This window comes from Lingula anatina, chromosome 4 (genome assembly GCF_051362555.1).
Source record: "Lingula anatina isolate TDL-2025a chromosome 4, LinAna3.0, whole genome shotgun sequence".
Lineage (NCBI taxonomy): Eukaryota > Metazoa > Brachiopoda > Lingulata > Lingulida > Lingulidae > Lingula > Lingula anatina.
In genome coordinates, this window is record NC_141770.1 from 24,178,210 (window position 1) to 24,190,954 (window position 12,745).

The window sequence follows — 12,745 nt, forward strand, 5'->3', positions numbered from 1 at the left end:
TATGCAAAATAGTATCATGTGCTCAAAATAGAACAGAAAGCTTGCAATTTTGATTTATGCATATTTTGTGCATGACGATTAACTCACGTCGGTAACAAGGTCAAACCCGAGATTTCACGAGAGCAGGAAGCAGCATGGCCGGTCTGGAGTTGCTTTCTGATCAGGGTTTCCGCATAGACGGCCGCCGGCCGCATGAATTGCGAAGAATACAGTGTCGCATGGGAGTTTTCGGTCAGGCAGAGGGATCTGCGTACGTGGAACAAGGGAACACTAAAGTTTTAGCGGCTGTTTACGGTCCACATGAGGTGCTTCATTCTTATTCTTGAATTTGAAAGTCCAGACTCCCACTTCCATTTAAAATGCATGCACAGAGATAGTATTCCAGGCTTTAATGTATTATTATGGATAACATTTTAGATTTCAGTTATGCATTCCAAACTGAAACTATTAAACTTCCCTAACAGAAACGCAATTCATGATTTAATACACAAACGTATCTGTATAATAATAATATAATTATTAATATTAGTAATAAGTTAATAATATATACTGATTGATTTTAGTACTGCTATTTTATCAATTTATTAGAGCAGCCTATTCATTATTTACAGTTTATTTTATTGTCTATTTTTTATTGTTTTGATTTTATCCTCTTATAGTTAAATTTAAAATCTAATTACTTCTTGCGGCAAGAAATTAATTATTGACATTGTAGTCATACATTGTTACATGGATTATTTAATCATATATAATATATTTTACTATGTATATCATTATCATAATAACCTTTGCAGATCCGAGGCAGCAGAGGGAAGATGCAACCAGACAAGGTGCTGATCAACTGTCAGTACAGCATGGCCACATTTAGTACGGGGGAGAGAAAGAGGAGGCCGCGGGGAGACAGGAAGTCACAGGAGATGACAAAACACCTACAGCAGACATTTGAGGCTGCTGTACTGACACATCTGTATCCCAGGTCACAAATTGATATTTTTGTTGAGGTAAGTAGGACCATTATAATAGAAAATGCAAGACAAAGAAAAATATAGGCAAAATAGTACAGTTTCTAAAGACATTAAATGGGTATCTACATACAGGGCATCCAGTTTTTACCTTTCAACAAATTTACAAATGATTTTACTTTCACCATCATTACGCAAGACACAATAATAAAAGGTATTTCATATTTTACAAGATTTTGTGACAGCTGAGATTTAAATGCTTTGGTTTGTCACTTTGAAATACACCTGAAAATACATTATACTAGCCATGTTGAGATAAGAGCAAACTACATAACTAGAATTTTTGGCTTCTAAATTGAAAGTGGATGCTCTAACACTCATTCTTATGAATTGTACTCAAAGTTACAAAAACCTGTTTCTTCAAATGACAGTTTAGTTTGAGTAATGAGTACTCAATATTTTACTGTGTAACAAGACACCTTCATCAGGGAGTGAGGCTATAATACTAAAACCGTTGTACTGTTAATAATTCTATGAGTAAAGCCATTCTTTGACAAAAATATTATAATTGTAACTAAGAGTGCCTAACACAGCTGCTGACTTTCTTTGTTGCTCAGACACTTGCACATTCCCCAAATGCTCACCCAGCACACCTAACACAATACCGTTATTGCTTCAGGTTCTCCAGTCTGATGGTGGGAACTACTGCGCCAGTGTCAACGCTGCCACTCTAGCCATCATAGATGCAGGCATTCCTATGAAAGACTATGTTTGCGCCTGCTCTGCCAGCTACATAGAAGATAACCCAGTAGTAGACATTAACTATTTGGAGGAGTCATCGGGAAGTGCCGAGCTCATCATGGCCATGTTGCCCAAGTCAGAGCAGATTGTACTCCTACAGATGAATTCTAGATTGCACGAGGACAATCTCAGTAAAGTAATGGACATGGCCACTCAGGGGTGTAAGGATGTCCACTCTATACTGGACACTGCAGTCAGAGAACATTTGACCAGCAGTATAGCACTACAGGACAGTAGTGTCACATAGTCGATAGAGAATAGACTGGCAGTTTTGGGCCTTGGGGAACCCTATGCCAAAAAATAATTAATTTTTTTTTAAATAAATGAATAAATAGGTACTACTATACAAAAAGTGAATACATTTTCTGCCTTGATGTCTTGGACGTGACGGCCAGTTACCGTGATTTTTTTTTTAGAAAACCAGGGATGTGGTTGCCAGATAATTATGATTTTTGTAAGAAGAGAGGAAATCGCAAAAAGTATTGGATTACAGTAAGACCTGCTTCTATGTACATGGTACTTTTAGGAAGATGTATGGAATCTGTAAAGATTAATTGTCTAGTTTTTAAAATCCTGATTCATGGCCTTTAGAAATTCACTTTAATGTGGTTGTATTTTTGTAGAAGCAAAAGTTTCTAAATAAATCATGTATCATTTCGTAATCCTGTCAGCACAGTTTTTTCTCCTACAAATGTGATATCAGTTGGGATGACAGATTGTTGAAGGCATATTTTCATCGCTTTTCTGTAAATGCTTAATGGATGTTTAAAAAATACTTTAAAGCGTACACTGAAACATCTTAAGCTGTCTAACTCAGTAGACTGTTCTGAGTGTAAGACTATGTTCCCATAAACCCATCATGCCAGCTGGATCGCTCTAACTGGGTTAATAAGACTGGATTCCATGCCTAGACCGATCCATCTGGATCGGTCTAAACCCCTGGGGAGTCTCACTATATTGCTATCAACTTAACCGGTTTAAATGTCTGTCACGCCTACCAAATCAGCTAGGGGGTAAAGATAATTACCCCCTAACAGCTTTACTAGGCATGACAGACATTTAAGGTGGTTAAGTTGATAGCAATTTAGTGAGACTCCACAGGGAGATAGATCGATCCAAATATCTGTGGGAATGGTCCCTAACTTTCGACTACTTTAAATAGAAATTCTGCTGATTTCCCAATTCAATATGGCAATCTTGGAATAGGGTTTGCCCTCTTTTATTTCCTCGCTTGTTTTAAGGGGCACTATTCAAGAAAATAATGTGGAAAATGTGCTTACTGCGTATTATAGATTTGTTGCGTATAATGAATGGTCTTTAGTTTCAACGAATTTATTTACTATTAAACTTGGTTCCTATACATAGATTGATCCATCTGGATCGATCTAACTCCCTGGGGAGTTTCACTAAATTGTTATCAACTGACCGGCGTAAATGTCTGTCACGCCTACCAAATCAGCTAGGGGATAAAGATAATTACCCCCTAACAGCTTTAGTAGGCGACAATGAAGCCGGTCAAATTGGCAGCAATTTAGTGAGACTTCCCAGGGAGATAGAACGATACAAATATCTATGGGAATGGTCCCTTACACCGCATTCCCACAGATTTGGATCGATCCATCTGGATCTACCTATCTCCCTGGGGGTACACGTAGCTTTCTCCCACCAGTCACCACAAACAGAAGTCATTTATGCTCCACCGGAAAAAATTTCAAAACCCCAAAAATAAATGCAATTAACTGGACTTTGCCTTTCAAACTGAACACGATAAGTGACATGCTACACCATTAAGGACAAGGAAACGACCGAACGAAAATTGATTGCAGCATTACGGTAGAGCATGTATTTTGTTGGTTTGGGAGGATTTCAAACTTGTTGCAATCAATTTCCTTGTTTTTTTCCTCTCTCTGTGATGTACTTAGTCCTTTTCCTAGTTGTTCATTGGATGTATTTATTTGCTTGTTGCAAATGCTTGGCGGTTTTAGTGTGCAAAACAAATTGCCATCATTGTGAATTTTTGTTCCTTTTGGATTCCAACCGTCTTTGATCTTTAAAAAAGAAGACAAGGTCACGGGAGCTATTAACATTGTTTTCCTGCTTTCCTTTTAAGAAACGGACAAAAGCACTTAAAAGGAAGCTTCCCAAAACCTATATATAGGTTAACATTAAAATGCACAAAAGCACCAATTTCCTAAATGGTATTTAAATCTTGCAAGTAAGATGAAATCTTTCTTTCCACTAGGGATAATGGGATGTTTTCTTTCATCAAGCTGGTTTCATTTGCGTTTTGTGAAAAACAAGTAATTATTAGAATCATGCTTTTGGGCGTAAGTAATTTCTACTCTGATGCTCCTTCACAGTAACGTTGAGGAGCAACGGAAATACTGGAATTGAACTCCTCATTTCAATATTGAGTATGTCATGGAGCTCTACTTTAAACTGTGGAATATCACATGCCAACATATTTCATTACGTTTTGGCGCAGTCAAGTTTTGTTTGCAAATGGAAGTATTGAAAAAGGTTGAAGGTCTACTGGGACCATAAATTGTACACTTACGATTGTTTGCTTTTAGGCAAATGCTTCTTTGTATCTCTGTTTTCCTGGAAGGGAGTCTTTGCCAGGTTTCGGTAGACCTTGCCCGCTTTTCTAGGTATCTGTTTGTATCTAGATTTCTCTCCATAATGGAGGTAAAACTATATTATTGCAAAAAAAAAAAAAAAAAATGAAAGAGGAAGAAAAAAAGAAATCATAAAAACATCCGTCATTTCCAGACGTTCGAACACTCCCATCTCTCCTTAAACTTACAAAATATAATAAAAGTGATACGTAAAAATGATATGATACTCTTATTTCATCTCCTGTCACAAAGAGGTCTGTCGATTGAATTTCGATAACCGGCTGTTCTGTGCCAACATGAGGTCTCACAGAACTGATTGGATAATGGAATACTAATAGGTTTTGTCTCGAAATTAGTGCAAAATTGTGTAGTCAGAAATAGCTAACAAAGTTAATTTCATTATTAGCCCATTAATTACTTTACGTCAATTTTAGTTTTAGTAGACCTAACACTCCACTGCGGTTGAATTTACCTTTATTTCCCCTTTCCAGTGATTAGGTCATACCACAACACAAAATCTGAAGAGTGGCTGAAAGCTTTTGCTGTAAAAGGCTTATATTGTACGCTCTACTAAAGGTTTCTCTAGCTACATGTACATGTAGCTGTTACAAAACTATACGAAAGACGTCTAATGTAAACTATATGTTTACAGCAAGAGAAGACCTCTGTTAGACAGTGCTTATTTGGCACGATGCAATCGTTTTGTGATCTCACGGATATCCTGTGGTTATTGATGACAAGGATTAAACTTCCAGCAATTTGGACATTTAAAGGCAAAGAAAATAAAAGTTTCCGTTGCACGCAGTTCTTTTCTTGGAAATTACAGCGACTCGTTTACAGTCCCACAATGAGTGCTAAAACTTTATACAGCAAAAAATTAATTTTTCTGGAGAAAACTCTTAATCATCAAGGTACACCAAATTCAAAACCGTCAATAAAACACGACCTCCATTACAAACCCGTCTTTGAGTTCTTGGCTTTCAAATTTTGAGCCGCTTTCGCAATAGAAGTGAATATCCCTAAACGATAGCTGGCGTAAACATTGCGGTTAACGCTTACCCTTTAGCTAGCAGCAGCTTCTAGCACGAAAGAAGTATCAAATACAGAAATGAAATAAAAGGTTTATTTCAGCTTATCAGCATTATATACCTATGTATACTTGTAATGTACTTTTACAGAATTTCACTTAATTAAGCATTACTTACGAAACGATTTCCAATTTATTAACTTGAAAAGCAAAGCCACGTCTACCAATTTTTAGATTTTTAAGGTTTTTGTTTTAACACCAGAAAGAGAAGACAATAGCTTAAATATTGATGATTTGACAGACTTGCACTATTCGAATGACTTTAGTAAAATTCTAATACCAGTTTGGTATTTGGTCTGGGTGCAGCTGATTTGTCTCTGAAAACTGCACTCTCAGAATCAAAAAGCGACCTCCGACCCCTTTCTAATATTATTTTAAGAATTTGAACTGGATAGCATTTCTGAATTAATTGGTTAAATTAGAAATCATCTAAACCACGCTTAAAAAAACTGACGTTAATAATGCATATGACAACTGAACGTGATGGCAAATGAGTCTACTTAATGGCGGTCATCATTCAAATTGACAATGACATAGTCAGGAGCAGTTTTGCATAAAACAACCGCTTACACTGTAAATCTCTTCGCTAATGGAGCTTAGAGAGATGTATAAGTGTAATGGAATTAATCCTACCCGCCGTGTATAATGACGCGCGGAGGAACTGCACCGACACAACCCTGTCTAGAGGTTTCACAAAAGTAATGGTGTATGATAGGCGACAGAGTAGTTTGATCTATGAAGAATGGGAAATGAAGTCTCCGGTCGAGTCTGGTCTGAGTAAACGGGGGTTTCGTGAGCACACAAAAGAGACGCCCTCAAAGATATACTTCAGTAATTCTAAATTGTCTGAGATGAACCTCATCCTACAAAAAATACGTTTCCCGCAAAGTCGGAGAATTTGTTTGAAGCAGGCTGGTGCCTTTACACCCGACTGACTTTAAACAACAGTGATCGGCCCAAATCGTTTCAGCGACGGCCAAATAGAAACGAGAGACAACGGGGTCTCTCGGGAAATTTTGTAGCCTGATAACGCGAGATCTCGGTGAGATCTTGATGCAGTTTAAGGGACCATTCCCAGACCCTTTCGTACTAAGTGTGGATCGATCTATCTCCAAGGGGATTCTCGCTAAATTGCAATTAACTTTAGCGGCTTAGATGTTTGTAACGCCTACTGAAGCTGCTGGGGGGGGGGGGGAAATAACTATCGTTTTGCAGCTTCATTAGGCGTGCCAGATATATAAGCCACTTAAGCTGAAAGCAATTTAGCGAGAAACCCCTTGGAGATGGATCGATCCTGTTAGATTGTTCTAGGCATGGGAACCCAGTCTAAGACATGTCGACCAAGCCTGATTCTTAAAAGTTGTTCTGTTTCGGCATTCCTTTGAGAGTGTACTAACACAATCTTTCACCGTCTGGTACGGTACTGCTACAGCAGAGGACAAGAATCGCCTCAGTCGTGTAGTTAAAACTGCCAGGCGCATGGTAGGTAGGGACTTGCCGTCAATTGAATGTTTGTATACGAGACGAGTGCTAAAGAAAGTGAAGTCAATCACGGGTGACCCTGGTCAAACAGCGAATAGCCTACTTATGCATATGTCATCATCCGACTACGGTCATTAAAAGCAACCTCCACGCGCACTAAAATATATAGTTTTAATCCATCAGCAGTACGTATTTTTAATGAACAAAATGTATTTTAATTACCGTCTGGTACGGTACTGCTCCATCAGCACTACGTATTTTTAATGAACAAAATGTATTTTAATTATTCCATTGTTTTACATTTTATCGACAGATCATACCAATTTTCATTTTATACTTGTATAAATATGACAATAAATTATTATTATTATTATTCACCATTTTCAAGGTCCGAACCTATTGTAAAAGAGCTTGTGACAGTAACTGTCCATTTGTCAGAGTTTAGAAGAAAAAGGAGAGGAAAGTTAAGGGATCTTTCAGAATGAGTTATGTCGATCCAGCTAATGGGTACTAACTCAAAGGGGACTCTTGCTGAATGCAATCAGATTAATCACACCTCCTCTTGGCGAGAGCCCCCGTGGAGTGCGTGCTCCGTAGTTAGTACGATAGATTCATTGTGGACGCTATGGTCTTCTTTGTTTTACAGCCCAATCAGTAAGCCTGCTCCTGTGTTTTATGCCTGTTTTACTGGAGGCATCTTCTCTGATGTCCTGTTCTGGTCTGTTGTCGTATTCGTGTATCCAGGTGTGAATAGTATTATCCCACTAAGTCAATTGTTACTGTATTCGATACCCAAGTGCACAGCTGACATAGAAAAAGTCCTTTAATTTGAAACTATTACATGTATTCTGTAGGGTAATTCACTAAATACATTTATTTAGAATAACTTTCTCAATCTTTGCATTTTCACTGGAGCTGTCCTTCCATTGGGTTCAATTAAACAGCACATGCCAAATTAGATGACAAAATAAAGATCGCATTAAGGAAAGTGCTTGTGAAAAGGAATCCGTTCGCACGATTATAGCATGATTAGAGGAACCCAGTTTTCTGGGAAAGCGACCTTTCCCTATACGTCCCACGATTTTATTGAATTTACATGTATTCCAAAACAAGCATCATCTGGTTCATCGTCCCACTTAGCTTTGTGCCGCTGGTAACATCTGTGTAACTCTGGCCACATATAGGAAAAGAAGTAGAGAAGTTAGAAGTTTTGTAGCCAGACTGACTACGCTGAATTTCAGTTAGGAAATAGCCAGAGAGAGAGAGAAGAAAAAGAAGAAGAAAAGAAGAAGAAGAAGAACTGGAGTCGAATTGCCTTAGGAAAGTTACAAACAAACAGAGAATGAAACAGACATGCGATAAAATTGTAGTAAATAACAAAAACGAAAAAAAAAGCTGGCTAATGTGTCTTGTTAGTACAGGTAAAAAAAACAAACGAACGAAGAAAACATCTACTGTACCTCACAGAAATCAATCGTTTAAATTAGCACATATTGTATTGGTAAAATAAACAGAATCAATGTATCTTGTATTCAGACTGCAACACAATAGAAAGGCCATTATTCCAGGAAAGAATGGTGATATAACCAACTTAAAAGCAATCTGTTGTGATGTTTCTTACATCTCGCAACACTTTTCATTATCTTTTGTTTGACATAAAAATGGTGTGACACAAAAAAGGCGTTGAACAAACCACAAACATAATCCTCATGCCACCTTATAGAATTGCTCTGAAAGCGTGTTGATGCAACCGCATTCGCCATAAAAAAGCGCATAGTAATTAAAATCAATAACAGACTTTGGTACACAATGTGTTTTCCATTCTCAGGTTCGTCTCTCGGCTCTAGCTGCTTGCTTCTGTCGCGTAGGAAGACTGATCTAACGCCGCCAGAAATTAACCTTATATGTGTCCTAAAATTTCAATAAGATAATCTAAAGGCGCTTTCTTTGCATTTATTTCTAGCACTGTCCGCGTGTCAGTAAAATATTGTCATATCAAGTCTATTAAGTCAATAAGTTTGTCTTTTATTTCTGTCCTTTATTTCTTAAAGCGAATTTTGGTATTGAAATCCAGTGACTTTAAATGTGCATGTTTACATGTTTACATAGAGCATTTTTACTTTGTTATTGGTTTTATAGACATCGATATTATGCTTCACTCTGTCCATGGAGGTATATAAATGTGTGTGTGTGTGTGTGAGTGTGTTTATTTGGTAAAAACTTCAAAATACGAACTAAAATCGAAAAGATACAGTGTTTTGACTGAATGAAAAGGTGGATTTTTATTGACAAATGCGACCGAAATTTCATGAAATGTGCCAACAATTCACTCTCCTTTTTTCAGGCTCAGAATGCAAGTTTGAACTTTTCAATTGAGGTTGATGTGAAAAGACACAAGTGAGTGCAATATTAAGGGACAAGTAATTACGACAATACCTCCCGCTTATGCCCCTTCCCACTACACACACACACACACACATCGAGCCATGCGATATCTCGGTCAAGACATGAATAACAAACCAAATATTTAGGATGATTGATTCTTGCCCATTGAATGCCGTTTTCATTTACTATACCAACCCCATGTGGGGTTTTATGATTTCAAATTAACTAATTGACAAGCTAATCAAAATTGCAATTCGAATGATTGATAAGAATACAAAAATATGGCGTAGCCAAGATTTTATGTCATTTGTATATAAACTAGTTTTATGGAGTTGACGTTTTACACACTACACGTTTGATTCTGAATCGTTAATCTAGTGAACGCCACTAGATTCATGCTTGAACTTTAGTTGACTCCACACGCTACTACTAGAAGTTCATGCTGACAGCGCATCGTTTCAATGGAGACAGAGGGCAGAACTTTCGGACAAGCTAGACCGGATTATAATCCTCTGAAGTCAAGGCAGACAGAGGCAGATGACCGCCTTAGACACAACTTGGACATTAAAATTATATGTAAAAGCTCAAAGGGTGTTTCTCTATCTGTTACTGAAATCAAACCGCTTTCTACTCCCCTCTATACGCACCATTTTGCCACTCCGTAATAATGAATCCATATCGAAATACCCTTAGTATCTTTATTAATCGATATGAACCAATAAATGGGCCACAACAACCCAATAAAATAGAGATATTTCGCTCCGAGGCAGTTGAATTTTAAACGATCATTCAGTTATCCGGTTTCTGTTTTCATTTAAAATCTGGAGCGAATGGACCCTAGCTATTCTCTGTTGCAAATAGCTTTAATCGATAGAACTCATCATGTAAATTAAATTGAAGCCATATTGATTCATTTAGGATTTCGGGCAATGCGAGTATGTGGTGAGAAAAAAAAGAGCTGAAAATGTCGCGTGTCCTGATAGGGAGAAATGTATCAGGCCCGTAGCCAGCAATTTCAAAAGGGGGGGTGCTTTTTCTGAAAAAGTGGACCTTTTTCCATAAAAACTTGATGTACCTAGATCAAATTTTACCCAGAGTGGACCTTTTCTCAGCAAAAGGGGCGGTTCTTTTGAACCCCCGACCCCCCCCCTGGCTACAGGCCTGTGTATCAACCCTCTTTGTCAAGTCGTGTTCTTTACAGCCTGCAAGAAAACGGACGCACATTGTCAATTGCAAGGCTTCCAGTCGAAACCTTCTAAATGCTATCAAAATCTCAAATATTTTATCATTTAGGGATGTTGATAGTCAATACTGTTTTTTTTTCACAAATCACATCAAGACCGAAATTGGGTTGAATCTGATTATGTTTAATTGTATACCAGGGAATCTTATATAAATCTTTCCTAAATAATGCTACCGCATGGAATACAAGCACATGGTGGAAAAGCGCCTTTCTTGTAGAACAAAAAATACGGTAAGGAAACGGAAAATGAAACGCCAACTAAACGTGAAATATATCAATATATAACGCGACATTAGTATTTCTTACAATTTAAAAACAGCAAAAAAAATAGTATTTAGATAACTCGATCACATATACTGCAGTTTTTCCACCGGATGTATCTATTGAAGTCGGTTTGAATACGACGCAAAAAAAAAACACCCTTCTGATGATCTATTCGTAGCCATGGCCTTTATACTAAGTTGATGAAAATTATCAGACAACTAATAGATGTGATTTGCTGCAATATGCATATTGTTTTTAAAGCTATTTCTGGAATTTCAATGTCTGTATACGGACAATGAGTAGCACCCTGGCCACATACGTCATTTCCGCAATAAAAATTCACTTACGTTCCGAAGTCTTCCTTAGGATGTCGCAACGTCATCATTGTTTTAGTAAAAATCTATAGATATACATTAAAGTCTAGAAATAACTTGACAAATCTATGTATAGATCTTATACTTAATTGCTCGAGGTTTCCTTTTTTCACTTAATAATGGTATATTCTCTCATCGAAAGGACGAGTGGTGTTAAGAAATAGAAGAAACAGACAAAGAACACATGAATGAATGAAGATTTCCTAGAAGACAATGTTGTGAGCTTGTAAGCAAATTGCCACTTAGATACCAGTTGTCCTTCATGCATTATTCAATAGCGATAAATCAAAGTCAAATGTGCTATTGTTGTCTTCATTAATGTCCCACCATTCCTGTCCATCCCTCACTTCTCTGTAGGAGTGGCGCTGGTAGTGGTCAGCAGAACTGGGTTAATTGCCGATGATTTGACCATTGGTCTTGAATTGTTCTCCTCCATGTGCATTTACTACACGTGTGATGTATCCTGTTGTTGTTGTTTTGTATTGTTTTTAATCCCAGACACATTATACAGGCACATTAACAACGTTAAATGGACATTATGTCGTCAATGTATTCAGACAGGTCGAGTTCTATGTTCTTTGACGATTTTGTGAACTTGTGGGAAAGTTGACACTTCGCCACTGAATGCCATAAACTGAAAGCCGGCCGTACAAACAATTCCCAGACAGAATGAATTATTTACTGAACGTTTTGTTTCCATACTTACCATTATCGCAGAAAAGACATAACGACTGTACAGCTGTAACAATTGTTAATTTAATAACAGACGAATTCAGAGTTATTTGCAGTCCATTTTTATTATCATTTCAATGTCTCACTGTTAGATAAACTTTTATTGTCACCCTTAAGTTCGTCACACGATTGATGAGTCTATCTTGGTAATTATGCACTTCTTATTAATTCGTTTAATTGGTTGCTGTCCTTCATTTTGCCCTTGAATAATGTAAATGTCGTGTTTTCAAATAAATACCATAAAATGTACATTGGAAGGCAATGAATGCTGCTTCAGAGAAATGGAAGTTAATAGGCACTATTCTAGATATTCCAAAGTCTCACGCGCGATTTTGCGGGATTTGGTCGACAGTATGGTAAAAACTGTGACAGACAGTTCAGATTTTTATCATCTGAAAAACCTGATTTGACAGCGTTCCTAACAATAACGCCCCGTTGATTGTTTGTTGGGATGAATCAGCTCATATCTATCTTCAAGTTAATTTAAACAAAGTGGTTATTTTGAAGATTGCATATGACTGTTTACCCCATGGTCGAGGAACTTAAGAGAGAGATAACCTTTAAAAAGTTTGATAAAAATGCGGGGCAAATGTCACTTTAAGATATTTATATTTGGTTACTATTGTACAATCATGTATATTTTCTCATTTTGCCTTTCCCATATTTTTAATATTAAAGTGCATATTAAACTGCAAAGCGATTCAGTTACGAAAATTTATAGCAAATTTTGAGATAACCGGACCGCCCTCGATATATATATATATAGCGTTGCATTTTTGTGTTACGTTATTCACAAA

The 12,745-nt window shown here is 37.2% G+C and overlaps 1 protein-coding gene across 1 annotated transcript; it reads left to right on the forward strand.

Moving 5' to 3' along the window:
* Positions 1–91: 91 nt before the first annotated feature.
* LOC106179243 (exosome complex component RRP41) lies at positions 92–2,425 on the forward strand. The gene is made up of 3 exons (XM_013562785.2): positions 92–305; positions 795–1,001; positions 1,642–2,425. Exons 1-3 carry the CDS (start codon positions 135–137, stop codon positions 2,008–2,010), a joined length of 747 nt encoding a protein of 248 aa, XP_013418239.1. The 5' UTR covers positions 92–134; the 3' UTR covers positions 2,011–2,425.
* Positions 2,426–12,745: the final 10,320 nt, after the last annotated feature.

Coding starts and splice junctions, on each gene's coding strand:
- LOC106179243 (XM_013562785.2), top strand. CDS start 135: ATGGCCGGTCTGGAGTTGCTTTCTGATCAGGGTTTCCGCATAGACGGC. Junction 306..794: donor CTGTTTACGGTCCACATGAG/GTGCTTCATTCT, acceptor TAACCTTTGCAG/ATCCGAGGCAGCAGAGGGAA. Junction 1,002..1,641: donor AAATTGATATTTTTGTTGAG/GTAAGTAGGACC, acceptor TTATTGCTTCAG/GTTCTCCAGTCTGATGGTGG.